Source organism: Armigeres subalbatus, chromosome 2 (assembly GCF_024139115.2).
Source record: "Armigeres subalbatus isolate Guangzhou_Male chromosome 2, GZ_Asu_2, whole genome shotgun sequence".
In the NCBI taxonomy this organism is placed as follows: Eukaryota; Metazoa; Arthropoda; class Insecta; order Diptera; family Culicidae; genus Armigeres; species Armigeres subalbatus.
In genome coordinates this window covers 309,280,914-309,301,172 of record NC_085140.1, presented here as the reverse complement: position 1 = coordinate 309,301,172, position 20,259 = coordinate 309,280,914, and the positions used below count along the sequence as shown (strand labels likewise).

The 20,259-nt window shown below is 35.5% G+C and overlaps 2 protein-coding genes and 1 long non-coding RNA gene across 11 annotated transcripts in view; 1 reads left to right on the top strand and 2 right to left on the bottom strand.

Annotated features, from left to right (window-relative positions):
- LOC134212565 (carbohydrate-responsive element-binding protein) overlaps nt 1–20,259 on the top strand; it is a 182,562-nt gene that overhangs the window by 109,490 nt on the left and 52,813 nt on the right. For all 9 annotated transcript variants that reach the window (XM_062690549.1, XM_062690547.1, XM_062690546.1 and 6 more), the window contains 2 exons: nt 11,799–11,872; nt 11,947–12,066. In XM_062690549.1, coding sequence (XP_062546533.1) covers nt 11,799–11,872; nt 11,947–12,066 — 194 coding nt within the window. The remainder of the gene's footprint in view (nt 1–11,798; nt 11,873–11,946; nt 12,067–20,259) is intronic.
- On the bottom strand, nt 3,512–4,905 carry LOC134216715 (uncharacterized). The gene is made up of 3 exons (XR_009980795.1): nt 4,305–4,905; nt 3,732–4,219; nt 3,512–3,657 (listed from the first exon to the last, which is right to left on the bottom strand). It is a non-coding gene; the product is annotated as an uncharacterized LOC134216715 (long non-coding RNA).
- LOC134212567 (ATP-dependent RNA helicase DDX47) overlaps nt 13,499–20,259 on the bottom strand; it is an 85,299-nt gene continuing 78,538 nt past the window's right edge. Inside the window, exon 3 of the mRNA XM_062690551.1 lies at nt 13,499–13,657. Within this exon, the coding sequence (XP_062546535.1) occupies nt 13,623–13,657 (35 nt within the window). The 3' untranslated portion in view covers nt 13,499–13,622. The remainder of the gene's footprint in view (nt 13,658–20,259) is intronic.

Sequence of the window (20,259 nt, the reverse complement as noted above, 5' to 3'; positions counted from 1 at the left end):
CCGGATGCTGTGTTTAGGTTCCGTGGCATATTTAAATCATCTGACGTTGAAAAACATATACGATTGAGTCTACGTTATGTGCTTTTGTGTCAATTCATTCAGATATGTCACCTAATATTCATCAATTTCAACGTTTAATTTGAATCCTCTGTAATGCAGTCTTCCTGGCGTTACAGCAAATAATCTATATTGGCACAGTATATGTAGAACATGGCTTTTCTAACAATTAGTTTGTAAATAAAACAATTTATTTTAGTAAATGGTATTGATTTTCTACAAATATTAACTTACTATATTCCGACCTATTCGCTTGCATATCTTCTGTGTGGTTTTGATAGTTAATTAATTCATGCTATACATAAGTCTTAAATCTTGGACTTCGCTAGACCAATTAATTGGAACCCCATTCATAGTGATAACATATATGTTTGAAGTTTTCAAATATCACTCGGATTATGTGGGAGAAGCTGAGTTTCGGAAAGATTCGGAGAAAATATTCCATTCTTGCAAGTCAACGGAAAATGTATCCAAACTTTTCTACAATCCAAGCATGTTTTGGATCATGTAGTAATCTTAGTTCGATCATTTAGTTTGTCGATGACTCATCCCGGAGGTTAAATTTCAAAACGTGTTTTATGGTGGACTTCTGGTGCGAAAATTTTTCGACAGCTCTGTCCTACAGTTTGTTGTTTTAATTTAACTAATAATCGATTTAAAGCACTAGTTTGTAATAACTTATACTGAATGATAACAATTTTTTTTATTAGTTTTTATTAGTCAGTATAAGTTACTGCAACTAGCGCTATCATTTTGTTATTAGTGCAAAAGAAACAACAATAAGGCAGAGTTGTATAAACCTTCGCACTAGAAATGGTGGACATCTCGTTTGAAATTCAACTTTTGGAATGAGTTATTGACAAACTACTAAATGTACAGGTTTGATAATTAATAAATTAATTAAGTATAATATTAGGTATGCAATCAGTATGATATAAAGTATTACACATTATTGGCCCAAGTATGCTGATTTAGGTAACACCAGCTCTGTCACGAGTAATCTATCAGATTGTGTACATGGATAGTTTACCTGAATGGAGTGAACTGATAAATAATTTTGGATCTTTTGGATTTTGGATACAAAAGCAAATTAAAATTAATTAGTTCTAATTCAACCTTCGTACCATCAATGTGAAATGCTCTCCATATGAAAAAAAAGCAACCATAGTAGAATTATCTTCAGATTTTATAAGGTCGGATCTAATTCGTTAATTTTAGTTGAAAAGTGGTTGAATGTCAATGACAAAAACGAAGCTGCTATCAGCAAAAAATGAATTCTTACCAATATGAAGAATCATACTATTCAAAACAATAATTAAAAGGCTAGCTTATTGATTGGGTGACAGAAGCCTAAGCTGGATTCTGACTTCAAACTGGGAAGCACTCGAATGTTTGCCAACTGGAAACATTTTTTGTTCTATATCCCGGGATTTTTTTGTAATACTAAAATAAATGCTAATACTAAAATAAAACGTCACTGCATTCGCTTCAGTCGCTTGCCGTTGGATGAATATTGCAGAAGGAAGCATCACCAACACGCCCCATTGGCCCATCACCCCGGCAAGGGTGAAGGGCGTCAATTTTAAAATGATTGTTAAAATGTTAAAACACATTTTAGCCGAAAATAGTTAGATTTTTCGGGTTTGAAATTTAATTTTCTTTTAGATTGGCAACATGAAAGTCTAATTATTTCGATTAAAAGACATGATGTAGTCTAACATATATATGTTATACTTCAGCTACCTAAATACTTCGGCTACCTGTTGGTGGTGTTGGATTGCGTGGGAGTGCTCTCGTCTCTCAGATTTGACGAATCGATGTTTTAATCTTAGTTTACAAACGCAGAGAAGTAGTTTTAAAAATGTGGTATTGAGTTATAGAAAATAAAAATTGTTTGTAAATATGTTTTTGAAAAAAAAAATGAGAACCGAACGAGCGTCGAACACAGATTCTCTGACTGAGAAGCTAGAACGTTACCCCTCACCTATCTTTACTTCTTGAGTGAGTGGTGATCGAAGTGTAACAGGTTATACGCAATTTGCACTTATCATCGACTGCTTGTGCATTCGTGCGGCAACGCACCGGATGCTGTGATTGAAGATTTCAAATAGCACTCGGATTTTGTGGGAGAAGCTGAGATTCGGTAGGATTTGAAGAATTTTTTTCTTTTTGGCAAGTCAATGGAAAATGTATCCAAACTTTTCTACAATCCAAGCATGTTTTGGATCATGTAGTAATCTAAGTTCGATCATTTAGTTTGTCGATTACTCATACCAGAAGTTAAATTTTAAACGTGTTTTATGGTGGACTTCTGGTGCGAATATTTTCGACATTTATCCTCTGGAATGAGTTATTGACAAACTACTAAATTATCGAACCTATATTACTAAATGATCGAAAACATCCTTGCTATAATCCATAACAAATTACTCTAAGGCAATCAACGATTTTTGATTTCCTGATAGAATAATATCAGGTATGCAATCAGTATAATATAAAGTATTACACATTATTGGCCCAAGTATGCTGATTTCGGTAACACTAGCTCTGTCACGAGTTATCTATCAGATTTTTTACAGTGATAGTTTACCTGTACAGAGTGATCTAATAAATAATTTTAGATTAATCACTCCATAACAAATTACTCTAAGGCAATAAACGATTTTTGATTTCCTGATAGAATAATATCAGGTATGCAATCAGTATAATATAAAGTATTACACATTGTTTGCCCAAGTATGCTGATTTCGGTAACACTAGCTCTGTCACGAGTTATCTATCAGATTTTTTACAGTGATAGTTTACCTGTACAGAGTGATCTAATAAATAATTTTAGATTAATCACTCCGAAATGCTCTCCATATGAAGAAAAGCAACCATAGTAGAATTCCCTTCAAATTTTATTACGTCGGATCAAATTCGTAAATCTTAGTTAAAAGTGGTTGAATGTCAATGACAAAAACGGAACTGCTATCAGCAAAAAATGAATTCTTATCTATATGAAGAATCATACTATTCAAAACAATAATTTTAAAAAGGCTACCCGGATAAAAAATATCATTAAAATATCATAAATTTTATTGTTACAACACCATTTAAAACATAATTTTTACCATTGAATATAATGGAATTTTGACAATAAAATCACATGAGAAATAATGGTTTTCCACGATAAAATGAATGGTAAATGGGACTTTTACAATTAAAAAGGGGGGTTGTTATGTATCTTTACAATAAAAAAATCGAAAATTTTCCATACAAAATTCGGAGCAAAACAATTGATTTTACGGTTCTTCAATGGGATCATTTCGAGCGACAAAACAATAGAAAACATTGTGTTTCAAATGTTTTCAATTACTGTTTCTATTGTTTTACAATAGGAATACAACAGGATTAAGAATACATTATACTACAATATTACAATAAAAATACAATACTATTAATTGTTTTACATATCATTTTATTTTCCTCCGGTTGTTTAGCATATCTTTAGACGAATCCAGCGCACTACTTCCAAAGTTAAGTGGGTTGCCTGTATCTGGAGAAAAATCCAACATCGGTTTAAAAAGTGTACTAACTTTGTTCCGAATAGATATAAACCTGTGAAAAATGTAAATTATAAAAGAATATCAGTTTTATTAGAAAAATACGTCGAGAAGAAAATAAAAAATTACCTGCATCAGTTCTTATTATATCCCGTTGGTGGGATTGGCCAATGGTAGCCACTGAACGATCTTCAATCAGTGACCAGCAAGCAGCAGTATTTTATTTATCATAAGCTTCATTTCTGTAAAGGAACAAGGATACATGTTACCAGGCATGTCATCAGGTACTATGATGATAAAATTTTCATTTATTTTTTGTTCGGGATGAACCACTGCGTTCATTATGTACATTGAACTTTTGTAGTATAAGATTACGATTACCGGTGGTGAGTATAAGCCGTTTGTCAGCGCAGTATCATTACTTGACACTTTACCGGTCGCTACTAAACGCGCTGCTAAAACAGTAGCGCAGCTGACAGGTGACCAAATTGACCAAATAACAGCGCTACTATTTGATGAACTATCAAACGTCGAACGTCACCGATACGGAATGCAGCCACCGAAATGATAACCGAAAATACCGAAAATAGTGACCGATGCGAAAAAGAGTGACTAATCTAAAATGACAGTACAGTGAGAGTGATCAAAATACTCGCGCCCAGTAATGATGCTCTAACGCGCTTCAACACTTTAGGTACTCACCACGGTACAGAAGCCATAGTGATCTACCGCTTTCCCAGCAGCAGAAACTGCAATGAAAAAACACTTTCTGCACCATACAGTTTCATTATTTTCATCTCTTCACTAATTATAAACAAAACTGTACACGGTCAAATGAATCCAGCCATTCTCCGAGTAAATTATAAGCAAAAGTTTTTGTTCCCTTTCATTTTTTTGAAATCAAATTTTTATTGCAAAACATTTCTAGACCTGCAACAAGACCTGCAATATGAAAATATATACTTGAGAACCGGTATAACATTTTTATTTATTTAACAAACAAAGCTATTGTAATTTTATTGTTTTCAATTGTTATTTCATCAATATAATAAATCCATGAAATATTCCAAAATTATATTAATTCAATAACATTAGACGGATTTCCAGATCATCCAAACCGAATACTTTTAAAAATTGTTTAGTTTTTAGATGAGCAATACTAAACATAAGCGAACAATAAAAATATAATAGAATATATCGGAAACATTTAAATATATTGTGATTTTAATGTACGTACAATAAAGATCTTTTACAACCGTGAACATTTTACAATAAGCATACAATAGTTTGTATTGTTTGCCACACAATCTATTGTATTTCAATGGGTTATGTCATACACGTTACTGTAAATTTTTATCCGGGTAACTTATTGATGGCTGCCAGAAGTCTAAGCTGGATTCTGACTTCAAAACAAGAAACACTCGAAAGTTTGTCAAATGACCAACAGTATGGATCAATCTTTCAATTCAATTAATCTTTATGGATACGCCTGAGCTATTTTTTGGATTTAAGGTAGCGTTTTATGGAACATTCAGATGTTATTTATGGATCGTTTTTCATTTTTTATGGATCGTTTTTGTGCATTTAACGGTACAAAGTAAGGCTGCCATAAACAAATGTGAAAAATATGTTTGTCAACCCTTTTGAACGAGCGAGAAAGGCATCATCACCGCTAGGTGGATTACTCAGGGTTTTTAAAACAACAACAACACTTTAAAAACAACACTTTATTTTGTAGACAAATGGATAAGAACACAAAAAAGACCCCAAAGAAATAAGTTTAAAGCATACAAAACTAAGTAGACAGCCTCAACTTTGAACTTACACTCTGACTCTCTCTCTCTTGATTGGTGTTAAGTACTAAGGAACTGCCCATGCGAGATTTTCATACAAATAATAATTCCGAATTAGTCCCTTGTGTTTTTTTCTGAATTGCCACGAAAAACTCTTTTTGTTTTATGCGAGGTGAACCGGCCCAGGGCCGAAAACCTCATTAATAAAAATAATAATAATAATCTTTTTGTTTCAAACTCATTTTCACGAGGAATTTTTCTGCCTGTACAAAACTGAGCTGATTTGTGATTCCGTGTGGTTTGTTTTGTGAATTGACAGCTATATTCCATTGCAAATAATAAAGGTGCGGGGTTCATCTACGTTTGCTTGTGTTGGTAGATCTTCAGCAAAATAAACATAAAAGAGAAATTTTGTAACCCGGCGAACCAAGCGGCGAGGCTTCGTGGTGCCGGTTGACTAATAGCCAGAACTAGGCAATTAAATGAAGGCATAATCGTGGATGGCCAATGTTAATTGATTTGTACTGGCGATTTGCGAAAATAGTTAGTTAGTATACACGCTTCATGACAATTTTTTTTTATCATATTGCGATTGCAAGTATTGTATCGTATTCGCGATGTCGACACAATTTAGAGTAGAATTCTACTTTTACCTACTGTGGAAAATTCCTTCTAAAAGTTATTTGTTGACAGTTAACTAACACTAGCAGACATCGACTTCCTCCGCACCTTTATTAGATCCCATTTACTTTTGTCAGCTAAGATCACTACCACACAGATAACAAGCTACCACTTCAACTCAGAAGAGGCTCTGTCGGCAATGAAGTTGACCGCTTGTATGGAAAAATGCCAGAGCTGCCAGTCTTCTTGATAAAGTGGTCTTCGATAAAAGGCATGCTACATTTTTTTTATTCCGTGAAAGAGCACTCTTTCATGTGCTATATCGGTTTTATTTTTGTGTTTATTAGCTCTTTCAACTCGGTGGATTAAAAAAATATGATTATTTATCGACTAGTCATTATTCCTGCATATCTCCTTCATGGCTCTACATTTCAATGGTAACTTAGCCTTTTCAACTTAGTGTTCTATCAGCATTTCCATAGTTATTAATTGAAAGATTGTCTGCCAATTGCATTGAGTATGTACCTTGTATAGCAAATACAAGGGATACGCTATGCCCAGGAAGCCAATGTTGTTTCCCACCCGAAAACATCCCAGGCCGAACCGAGAATCGAACTCATCATTATTGATTAACTTGTACGATGAGCCAACGTTGCATCTAGGCCTAACTTTACATCCCGTAACCCTATCTATTTCAAAACAAAGCACAAAATTTTTTCATGACTGCTTTCCATGCGAAATTGATTAAAGAACCCACGGTACTTTCATTTGGTCCCCTGAAATAGAGAAAGGCACCTTGTTACACCCGATTCTTTTTTACGCCGGGGATGCGTTCCGTGTTTTCCGTGTTTATAAGTTTTCAGTTCAAAATTTGAAAATCCGTGTAAAAATGGTTTTATGATTTCTCGACGAATCCTGCTAAATGGAGTAACTTTGCAAAAATTTTGTATGGGATTTATTTTTACACGGCCGTGTAAAAAAAAATCCGTGAAAAACAGAATCGGGTGTATTTACCTTTTGCAGTACCGGAAAGAACTGAAAACTGATTAAATTTGACATTTATTCTTATGCTTTGCATGTATGTATGTATGTTGTATGAATGGTCATAATTGAAACCTCGAAACATTTGTTTTTTTTAGATTTTGGTTTCCTACACATTGTCACAAGGTTGTTTAACATGTCCAATTTTGCAAATACATTTGTCCCATTTTTTCATCGTCAGTCTATTTCATTGTCAGATGCTGTTTTTAATTTCACTACAAAAACAATGAATATGCTTTATTAATAAAACTTTGGTATGTACTACCAAAAGATTAAAACGTAATACGCACACCTTTGTGTTCCTACGAGAGTAAAAAATGATGGAACTACTGTCAGACATGAAGCAAACATAAATACGCACTAAGTTGTGCTCGGCAATTTTTTTTATTCCTTTATGGTTCGTGATTTTTGTTGATATCCCCAGCTGGAAGAATCGTTTGTTTATTGCGTCACTCAAAGTAGCCGCCGTAATTATACGTCAATAAGCATTATGTAGCACTAACTTCAATCACAATTTCTTGGGAGGTGCACTGAAGGAAGAGGATGGGTGGTCGGACACCAATGTAAGAAATATGTAGAGAACCGTGAGGTTTCCTAGTAAGTACAAGGTTTTCGGGAATATTAGTATGAAAAGTATAATAGCAGGTAATATCTGGTTTTGGTTAGGGAGCCCAAGCGGTTCAGCCACAATTAAACGCCAATTTAGCCGTTATTTCAGCAAACAGAGATAATTTATTGTTGCGTAGTTGCGGTAGGAGTAGTGGGGGTAAAGTGGGCAACGGCTTGTTTATCTCATATTATGGATTTCTCGTATTATTTATATCCCATGCTACACAATGACTTAAGCATTTCGAGCTTTCCGAGATATTCCAAACCATGAAATAACTATTGAACAGCAAAATTTCAGCCAAATTCTGCGCGCTTCCCCAAAATGCTCATTTGATGTAGGGTAATACGGTATAATGCGCCCCTGGCAAAAACGCCAAGCAGCAGTTGCTTCTTAATTATATGGAAACTATCGAAATGTATTTCAAACCTGCATAAAATGACTTGTTTTTTTTACTGTCAAGTACATAGGAATATGTTACTTTTTTATTATGGGATAGATGAATACTAATAAATCCATTTTTTCACGACTTTTCAAAAGAAACTTTATTACGTGTTTTCTGTAATATTTTTAAAAGACTACTCACAGGCAATCCGACTTTTGGACTACCAAATATCATAAAGTTTGCATAAATTGCGTTTAAAAGTAAAAAGTTATTATCTGCATTGCCTTAGAAGAGGCATATTATACCATCTTACCCTTATTTCATCATTTAAGCCATAAAAACTTTGAGTTCGTATTTCTGATTTAAAGGTTCATTTACATAGTTTAATTTGTTTGTTATGAAGCGGTACTGGCTGATGTAAGATACTTTTATTTTTTTTTCTGAATTTCGGCTTGATCTGAAAAAACATGTAACAGTTGTGGTAAATTGGTCAAAGTCGCAAGGAGATAGAATAAGCAATGTTCTGACAGAGAAATGGAGAAAACTAGCTCAAGTTTCGATCTAAAACAGTTCGGTTGGCAGTGCAACAGAGATGATTTTTAAATCAGATTAAGACCGGAAATAAGACACAGGTGAAGGTAAAGAGAAGGGGAGATCTGATCATTTACGATCCATTTACATTTTCATACAAAAAATATTGCATATCGGAAGGATGTGCAAAAACACATCAACTTGAATATGAACGTTATGTATGGTCCGAACATGGTTTTTGAAGGCCATAACAATGCATATTGGGGTCTCCAGCTAGCTTTTTGAGCAAATGCGTAGGATTGCTAATCCGGAGATGACGAGTTCGATTCTCGGTTCGGTCCAGGTTGTTTTCATGTGGGAAACATTCTCGACTCCCTGAGACTCTAGTAATACAAATCGACTCAGCTCGACGAGTTGAGGTGATGTTCGTTTGTGTGTATGTAGGGTAAATAATTTATTTTGAACATCTGAATATATTTTGGACTTTTGACTATAATTTGCGTGTTTTTCTTTTTTCCCTGTCCATGGATAAGGGGCTTGACGTTGATATTTCAAGTGTCTTAAAAAAAATTTTATTTTATTTTTATTTTTGTTGTTTAATAGAGTAATTTTCAAACAAAGGTTAAGTTCAACACTAAATTAAAAAAATTAACATATTTTTCCATTTTTTATATCTCCTTCACAAGAATATCGTTATTTTAATGGTAATGGTTTGAACAGTGACGGGAAATGTCATATCGATGTCATGGGACTAACTTGCTAATAACTTTTCTCACAAGTCATTTACAATTATGTTTTCCATATAAACATGTAGCCCTCAAATGACCCGGGAACTTTTTCTAATAGGTAATTTCTCTAAATATGATATTGGCGGCGTGAGAGCCGAATTAGTGTCAGATGACATTAATGTCATGACATTCCGTGACATTTTTTAAATCTCGCTCTCATGGCTCACACTTTGTATTTAGAACAATGATCTGTTCGACAAAGTTCTAGGACCCTTTGAGTACTACATGTTAATCAAAAAATCCGAACTGTAAATGACTTTTGGAAAAAGTTATTACGAAATTAGTAATAGCAATGCCATGACATTTTTTTTGACATTTCCCATCACTGGGTTTGAAAATAAGCTCCGTAGAGAAATTTTTATCACATCTTACTTAAATAAGGTCAACAGTTATACCAAACACTTGAGGTACCATGCCTCCAAGTTAACTAATGGTTAGTGTCGCACGATCTAACAACAACTGCCTATTGGTAAATTTGGAGGTGCCGGCAGGGCTCAGTAGGGGTCTAACTAACATAACTCTGATACTAACAAGACCCTGAAACAAACGCTTATCCAAATAGCATACATCTATTTATACTTGTAGTAGTAGCTAACAATCATTCATTTTGTACCCGTATAGCTGAAGTAGAATTTTAGTAGTGAAAAGTAGAATTTGTAGATTTACTAATTTGGCATTGGAGATAGTGAATGTATCTATTATATCTTCTCGATAATCTTTTTATTTTAGTCTCTCTAGCTGCATGGATCAACGCAAAAAAAACTGTTTCTCTCTTCCTTCTATTAGGTTAGTTAGAAAAATTAGCGGATATATAGGGGACATGACTTAGTGTTTCTCGTATTAAGACAAATTCGCTGACCTTTACCTTATAATAAAATAAATGACCGATAGTAAAATAAATGACTGAAATTTAATGATATCAAATAAATAATAAAAAACGAAAATAAATACATGACCATCGGTGGACAGAAAGACAAGAGACAGAGTTCTGTTTAGAATAGTTAATTAAGACCATTGCACTCACAAGATAGAGAATAATAAGTACCACTATTATTGCTACAAGACTAATAACTTGACCACTTACGGAAATGAGGATAGACCATATGATGCGTTCATCCGCTATTATATTGAATATTGTATACCCAGAATCTGAATAACTGAATTTTAGACCTCATTATTTTAATAAATAATAATGCTGTCCAATGAGCAGCTCGAAGTAGCTCGAAGTTGTTCCCGTCCCGCTCGTTCTTTTTTGTTAACAAATGGGCATGAGCAGGACAGGGAGAAACTTCGAGCTACTTCAAGCTCTCATTGGACAGCACTAATAAAGGTTTGAATATTAGAAAAGGGAATAGAACTTGACCAACAAAAAGCAATTACGGAACAACTGGAGAGAAATTTTGTATAATGATCACTATTAGGCTACTGAAACTTTAACATATGACATTACTGTGACTGATAGGATACAATTAACTCGACGACGTATTGACAAACATCCGATACTCAACCGTGTTAAAATAAGGGAAGCTCTTCAATGTGTCCATTTATTACAATAGTACTTAAATTAATCTATTTTGAAACTACCCTACCAGAATGATATCATTACATCTTTATTCGAAATTGTTACTTGGAAATGGCAACAGTACCACCCGTTGTCAACATAGACTACTATTAGGTATTGAATGTCGGCTCCAAGTAACTAATAATTAAATTTACATGTTAACTACTTATTCAGAAAACATCTATGTACATGTTGAGCTTCCATTATTTGTTCGGTTTATAATTGACAGACTGTAGATAGAAAGAATAATGTATCGGTATGATCACAATACAAACCCAGGCCGCAGTGACCTAGTGAGCAACATAGCTTGAGTCGTCTGCTAGTATTGTGTATCACATGGAGAGCCCAGTCGAGATACCAGTCTATTAAGACTACAACTGGTCAACTCTCGAAAAAAAAAAAAAAAAAAAAAAAAAATTTGCGTGTTTTTCTTTTTACCTTTCTTTAAACAAATAAGAATTATGCGTCTGTTTTGCCTCATTCATAATAACATGTCGAGTCATATTTTTGTAAAAAAAATTAAGCCAAAAGCACAAAATATATTCAGATGTCCAAAATACTATCGTCATCCCTTGTGTATGTGTACAAAAATTTTGGCCGATTTATTCGGTTCGACGGGGAATCCTGTTCTATTGTTTGTTATTGGAAATTGGCCAAATCGGACTGTGGGCTCTGAAGTTATGGCTAAAATACTAGTTTTCTATACAAAACACGTTAAAAAATCTCCCTCAAATGAAAGGCACCACCCTCGCTAGGTGGATTAATCAGGGATTCTCTGCTATCTTCGCTTTTATCGATGCATCGTATTTAGAAAAGCAATGGAATGTTTTTGCAAAACTAAATCTTTTTTTCATTTTTTCTCTTTACAGTTATTATGAAACGGAAAACTCTAGTCTGTCAATTTGCATCTCCATTAGACGTAGACGTACACAACACGCCTCAGGTAATATTCAATCTTGAAATGAAAATCACATTCGGATCATTCGAAAATAGTTTCTCTATTATAACCACATTCAGGCAATTTTACTCGAGGGAAAATATTGGAAGCGAAAGTGCAACGTTATAAAGGCTGAGTACAAAAAATGGCGCCGGTTCTACGTGAACAAAGCGCTCGGTGCTAACAACATTGTAGATACGGTAAGTACTCAATATTTACAACCGACGGGAGAGAGACACGGCACGTGATTCCGGCGTGTCGGGAAGTGAAGTCATGCGCATTTTCTAGAAACCATTTACCGTATCGCAAATCGCAAGAATCATTTGAGTAAAACTGTACACAGTTGAAACTGGGCGTTCCTTATACGTCATTATCGCGAATTCATTGCAATCCGGCTTGCTGAAAGGTGTGTCGCTAATCTGGCTATGTATCATGTGACAGCTTGTGTTAACCCAACGTGACAAACACATTTTAAAAATAACATGGAGCTTTTGTGATATGCGACATTGTTTGTCAAACCAAATATTTCAGTTCATTTATTTGTTTCTTGTTATAAGATTATTATGAGCTATTTCTTATATTTTGAAGTTGAATCTTGTGAGTTGAATTGCTTATTTACTTTGCCTACCTTGAAATTCTACAAATGTGGATCATAATCGATGATGGCACAACTCATTAAAAAAAGCTCAATAAGATTTGAGAATCAAACACCTGACGAAAGATTACATAAGGTCGTGTATTTGCCAAACTTTTTTTTTCAGCAAAGACGTTTTCACATAAGAGTCACACCAAAAAACTAGGCATTTTTTTATGACGCATTTTTGTTTTCGATAGGTTTTTTTTTATAAAAATCTGGTACTTTTGCTATACTCCTAGTCGATGTCACCTAAGACAACGTTTAAAAAAAAACTTGATGACGTCTTTTAAACATGAAGGTTTCAACTGTACTTCGTAGGGATTGGTTTCTATTCTCCATTTCTAAAATAACATCGGGAATTCATAATACACTTATAAACTAAACTGGTGCACAAAAATGACGCCATGCGCTGATTCCCATACAAAGTGGTCAAGTTGTCGATCTTTATTCCTAGCGATTGAATTGAGTTGAAATTTTGCCTTTAAGTCTAACATTATATTATATTATCATTATATTTGCATCAATGTTAAATTTAAGTAATTTTATGCTGGAAGATAATATTTCAACTCAATAAAATTGCTAGTAATCGAGATTTTTGAGGATCAAAATGACCAATTAGTATGAAAATCAGTGTTCGACATTATAATAGGTCTTCATCAGTGTATATAAGTAACGATAATTTTTGAAACTGGAATCTGTAGTAGTAGCTTAAGCAAAAAATAGCTTTCTGTGTTACTCAAACTTTGAACGTAAGAACTCATACTGGACTGTTGTTGATAGATAACGTCATCATCCACGGCAGATAAGTTCCATCAGCGTCCTCTGATTGTTTGGTTTGCAGTGCCTTGTGTCAGATCATTTTCCAGTTGTTTAAACTGTATCAGTATCACGAGATACGTGATGATAGAGCTGAATACCTGTCAGAATTGGAAATGCGAGTTATGTTATTCATTGATATCGTTTTGCTTTTTTTCTATTGCAAGTGATACTACCGTATAAATCACACTGTTGTCGATATCAAAGAATCCGTAGGCGGAAAACTTTTTCTTCTGGTGCAAGTTTTTCAGCAAAAACTTATTGATCTGTTTGGCCACCTTGGTGTTTTTCATGCTGTAGTCATCAAAATGTCGGGTGCAAAGAGCGGTTTCGTTTGCCTGTAACGTAATAGAGAGAGAGGAAATTAGCTGCAAATTGAAACATGTTTAGTGAATAGGAGAAAGGCGCTATATGTGGGGGCGAAGTCGAGACCCCCATGGTCATCTGGCAAGAACCATGAAATATAAAAAAAGTTTTACACAATAATAAAAAATAGATATCTTCAAGCGATTATACCCAAATGATCTTATTTCCGAGATTGTCGCTTCAAATGTTGTTTTTGTGATCATTGGTTATAAATTTGGCTGAAACTATTATTAAACTGATTATTTTGTCTGGACCTGGGAGTGCATTTAAAAATTGGACTTTATTCAACCATAAAGGAGATCTTCTCTCTTCCACAGTTGGCAGTACCACCCTAAGACGGCATATTTTCAAAATTTTCCTCTATTGATTTTTTGAGAAAAGCCGAATTTCAACTTTAGTTTCTAACGAATATTTTAAGAAATATTTATGTTGAAATAATAAGTCTTCAGTTTTATTATCATTTCACATTCTAGTCTAGTATTTATAATATGAATACGATACTTACTAAAGATCTTGTTGGCGATCTTACACCACTTCTAGGTGTAAGTGTGTAAGTGGTGTAAGATCGCCAACAAGATATTTAGTAAGTATCGTATTCACATTATAAATACTAGACTGGATGTTGAAATTTAGTTAAAGGCCGTTGCTGCAATACACCGCCTGTTAATCGAATTTCAATCAAGTTTGTGTACTACTAAGCATTGATCATGAAGAATTGTGTAAAATATAGACGTAAACGGTTTACAGTCATACAGTAAATTGCCTGAACTAATCAAGGCTACGATGTAATGTGAAGATATTTATATATTCGCTAGCAGACTTTTTGAAAGCAAGTCAGAACTTCCATAAGGCGGTCTTCTATTTTGCTTATATCGTGATCAGTGGCTACGGAAGACAGTCGCGCCGCAGCAAAGGACCCGTTAGAATGTGGAACGTTGAACGTTGACGGAAACGAAGACAGCAGACCCGCCTCTTTCAGGAGAAGAAACGCCGCCTGGAAGAGGCGGAGTGCGGGAAGGTGGAACAGCTGGACCGTTCTTTAGAAACACGAAAGATCTATCAGAAGTCAGCGCAAGCCGAAATGTGTAGGGTTAAGAATGAAATCATTGTGACAGATAGACGTGTAGTGATCTAAAGATGAAAGAAACACTTCTAGGAACACTTGAAAGGCGCAGAGAGTACAGGCAGTGAGGTTCATGGCTGCGAAAGAGACGAATTCTCGCTTAACTTTTCAAAAGGACCTAAGTAACATTTTTTCATGAATTAATTTGAATAGCGCAATCAACAGAACAACATGAAAGCTTTTGATTGCAATACTCAAATTAATTCATGAAAAAAATGTTACTTAGGTCCTTTTGAAAAGTTAAGCGAGAATTCTTTATTTCAGTGAACGATGGAAACCAACCAGCCCCACTTTGAGGGAAGTTATGGACGTCATCCAACAGCATCCAATAATTAAGTAGCAGCACAAAACAGATAGACATCATAGAACAAACTGCAAATTTCAAAGTAGGCTCTTTGTATATCAACAATCGACGAACGGCACTCCCAAGATTTTTTTTATGTACAGGTTATCCGACTTGTCAATATCCCCCACCCTACTGTCATCGCTTATCTCTCCAATGGGAAAAAATGGTGGCTAACATCTCTGGGGTTAGCGCGCGGTGGGCCCCACTGACAATTCAAAATTAGTAAACAAAAACATCATTTCGGGACCAATTTTCTGTGATGGAGTAATTGTTGTTAACCGATTTGAATTAATTTATTACTATTTTCGTTATGTACCACGTATTCCGTGCCGTGAAAAATGTGTTCGATTTTCAATTCAATTGTAATAAGACCGTCATTCAACACAACACGGTTAGTACGGTGCAAAACAAATTTGAATATTTGGTGACAATATTGTATCAGAAAATAATAACGTGAATTTTATGCTGGAGCCAGAAGCATAGCTGTGTGTCATCCGGCTGATATCCCCAACTCAGCCATCTTGGATTTTTGTATGGAATTTATGCTCGTTTGCTTACGTTTTGCACTGAAAATGTATGTTCCCCCCCCCCGCGCTGGTTATTCCCATCTACTGACGAAGTCGGATAACCTGTATACATAAAAAAATCTTGGGCACTCCCATATATTCAAGGCGAGAGAAAGAGAAAGCAAAGCATGCGATGCTGCTCTGTCTAATGTGCGTTGTTCAGTAAAGCTTGACTTCCACCGCTAGGTTCGCTAGCGTTCTAAAATCATGGAAGGACCACATTCCACGGCAAAGATGCCTATATGTTATGTGGTAGCAGGTAGCGATGGTATCGGAACAGAACTCATTAACGAAAACGCGTTAGAAACAAAACTACAATTTCCGCTCCGGACCTCATATGAGTAGATAATTTGAGAAGTTTACATCACTAGACTTTTGAGAGAGCTCCGTTCTAATGATTTCATTCAAGGTTTTAGTTCAAAAGTACAATTTGAGACCTTAAATGAAAATAGTATAGTGGGACAGTTATGCCGAGAAATATAACACTTACTTGCTGATATTGATCTCGCTGAGTATTTGATTTCGTTAATGACTACTATGATCAACATATCTCGTTTCATGCTTAAAATATAAAACTATACTGCTCACATGGTTGATGTTGTTAGATCACAGCGATATTACTTAGAATTAAGATCCGTTTAGCCGGACTTGTTCACCACTAAAAGTGGCTAGACTTGCGAGAACTAAGTATTGAATACAATTTCTATAAGCAAGACTCTATAAAATAACAGATTCTGTCATAATGATGAGCTTATTTCCCACGAGACAAATATGCATAAAAAATCAACAATGGGACGAATCGACTTGATGTTGTTTTCACAGATTTTTCAAACAAAGTTCGATATCTTCGAGTGTTTTTGAGAAAAACCCATCAAAATAGAGCAATCTGTGGTAAAGAGTCACAATCTCCCAAAACTAACATGGGACAATTATGAAGAGCAGTGCACGACTGCAATCGTTTATTAGCATAAATTTTTATAAAAATCACTTTGAGGAGCGAAGTTTATTCATAAATGTTTCCGCACAGTAGGCTATTTTTTGGGTTTATTGCATGTTGCCTTTACTACAAACAAACTCGAATGCTTTGAAGTTGAAGTACATGCAGTGTTACGACAGATGGAGATGCCTTCGTGGTGGTCGAGAAATTCCTTTATCTTTGGGTCTTTATTAACGGCTGATAATAATGTTAGTCGTAAGAAACGAGGAAACATCATCTGTGGAAGTCTACTACGGGTCCAGAAGAAACTTCAGTCAAACAAGAATTTAACTGAATTTCCTTGTGATTTTTTAAAAGTTTTACAAAAACTGTTTCCAACGGAATTTCAACTGGATTTTTACGGAATTTCTTTGGATTTCAAGGTGAAATTACTTATGTTGTCTATTAGTAATTCTTTGGAAATTCTACGAGAAAATTTGGAAAAGTCAAAGGGTCGTTTGGTTGAAAGTAATTTGACCGAATAATACATTAAGCCGAAAGCTATCTAGCCGAATTCCATTTGTCCGATACGGTTATTATGTGGAAAATGGTTTGGCGGTGCGACCAAACTAGTCATTTGGCCGAAAAAGCCGTAACCCTAACAGATCGTTTGGTCGAATAGGCCTTATCATCGACAATTCCAGTTGACCAAAACGGTAGTTTAGCAAGAAGGGCAAAGCCGAAAATGTTATTCGGCTGATCGGATTATACGGCGAAAAACGTCGATCCGTTCAGCCAAACGCCATTTTCGAACAAATGAGCTGTCGGAGCAAACGTCTTTTTCGGACAAATTATCAGTTCGGTCGTATGATCTTCACCCGTACGTCGCAAACCGTTTTCGACCTTATGTCACCTCGTCAGGCCAAGCAGGCCAAACGACCATCTAAACCTTTTTGGCAAAATCAAGCATAATTTTTCATAACGACGTATGTAACAATTATGAGGATTCGAGAAATCCTTTGCAGGAAGTTTGCAAAAGTTTTTCTAAAACTGTTTAAAAACTAAATCTTTTTTCGATATTTTTATCCGCTGGCATGCATCAATACATGGCACGTAATAAGCGTGCTTCACGTCATAGCTCAGTTAATTCAAATTCCCTGTGAAAAACGTCGCTGTACATTGGTCGGTTTTCCATAGTGCACGATTGACGCAACTGCAGTTTTGTTTTGTTTTTCTTTTTTGGTACATAGGTCGCTCTTAGTTCCCATATGTTAAAGCGACGTATGTAACAGTGAGACTTCAAAAATAGAAAATTTTACATACGTCGATTCGTAATAAGATTGAATTAAAGAATTTTAGGATCTAAAATCAGTAAAATCGATGCGTATTATATAAAGTCGCGTGTGATTGTCATGTTGGATTAAAAACCTCGTTTTGTTTACTTTTGACGTATGTCCTTATGAAAAATTATGCTTGAAATGACCTATTAGATTAGACGACTTTTCAGTCAAATGACCTAATGACCTAAAATAACATTCGGCCGAACGACATTATCGGCCATATGTCTATTTCGGCCAAATGATTTTATGCCAGCCAAACAACAAACGGCCTTCCCCGTCAAAACATTTGATTTCAACTTAAAATTGTGTGGATTTCAACAGGAAATCCTTGGTAATTTACGCAGGTAATTCTTTGAGATTCCCAAAGGAAATTCTTTATAATTTACCCGGGAAATTTCTGGAATTTGCATTGTTAGTGCCGTCAGTCGTCTAAGCGTATTTGCAAGCCATGGAGTGTGAGTTTGATTTCCGCTCTAGTAAGGAGAAAATATTTCGTGAAGCGGAAAACGCTCCACTTGTTCACTAGGTGCTGTGTGAATGTCCTGTCCGTAGATGGTGATTCTGTCTTTCTTTCTTTTAAATTCTACAAAAAGATTTAAGGAAACTTAGTCAGAATTTCAACGGTGTTTTCGAAATTTCGAAGGATATTCTTCAGAATTTTCATTAAAAGTTCTTAGTTTTTACGAAAAGCACCAAGATTTTTCTGATACATTTGTTTTTGTATTATGAGTTTGCCCTTAATGTTGTGGCTTATACAATATACAATATACATGCTGTGGCCTTCCGAAAATTCCTTAACATCCGTGAAATAAAACAAGAAATAATGAATTTCATTGGATAGCACCATTTGACATTCTAACAACGGAATTTCTTTCATTTGATTTAGGTATTCAAACTAAGGCATCTGCAGTACACAAAATTCGTCTACATTCAGTTCGGTCAGTATTTGTACGTTGCTAACTTTGTAGTCCACGGAGGGACCTCAAATCGAACCACCTTGCTCTCTGCGCACTTCGCATTCTTGTACCCTGCGGATCCCTATCAGGAAACATTTTCACCGGTTATTGTCCGACATTCTGAGCATGACATACCCCACTCTCCCTCTCGCAACCTTTTTTTTATGGAAGGTTCAATTTTTTTGTACGGACCGTATCGCTTGATCTGACTTCCTCCCCCTAAAGCGTTACGTAATTTGTGAACAGTCCCTTAGGAAAGCGAGAAAGGCACTATCATTACTAGGTGTCTTGCACATATTGGATACGTTACGGATACACACTGATAATACATATTTCTATTTTTGTAAGATGGGTAAAAATATTACTCCGGATAATCGAGCCATTTTCTCCGGATAATCGAGCCTCCGGTTAATCGAGCCTCCGGATAATCGAGTCCGGCCTGTATTTTGAAGAAAATTCATCTCGACTCAACCTTCTTTTGTATGAAACGATCATTCTGTAAAGAATTAATTCGTTTTCAATAGTGCGCCTTTACAATCACAGAAACAAGCCAACGTCAGCCATCGATGATTTGCTGCGGAAACGCGATAGACGCCATCCATGCGAAGAAATTTCTGCAGCATCTCCCTCCGACGAGCGATTCTGTTACCGACTTCACCTTTTTTTACATCAGTATCGTCACTGATGTTCAGGGACCGCAACCGACGCAATTTTGCAATCAACTCTTTTTTCTTATAAAATGCTGGTCCTGAAAAGAACTGATTCTCTTTTCCTAAAGCACCACCTTTCCGGAACAGCCACTCGATGATTTGCTTTCTGCTGAGTGCTGCTGTCGGTGACGGTCAGTCGATCATTATCTTTCCGCTGGGACCGTTGCTACCGGTATCAACACTACGACAGCAGGTATGTGGCTCTCTTGTCCGCTCTCCGTGAAGTCTTGATTGAACGTTGCACGATTTTAATGTCTGTGCTTGTGATGCACGCACGAGATTGGTAGGTTTACCGATTTTAAATAGTGCTTGGCAAAACTCAATTTTTTCATTAGTTTAGCATCTTTCATCCATTGTTTTGCCTTTCTCGTATACTAAGTATACGTAAAGGCTATATGTTCACTCCAAAAACAAACTTTTTATAGAAGGCTCCGAGACCCATAGTGTTATATACCAATCGACTCAGCTCGACGAATTGAGGTGATGTCTGTGTGTGTGTGCGTGTATGTGTGTGTGTGTATGTGTGTGTGTATGTGCGCACCAAAAGAGCAAAAAGTTTAGCTCACTTTTTTTGCACTTACTCTCAACCAATTTACTCGCAACAGGTTGCATTCGAC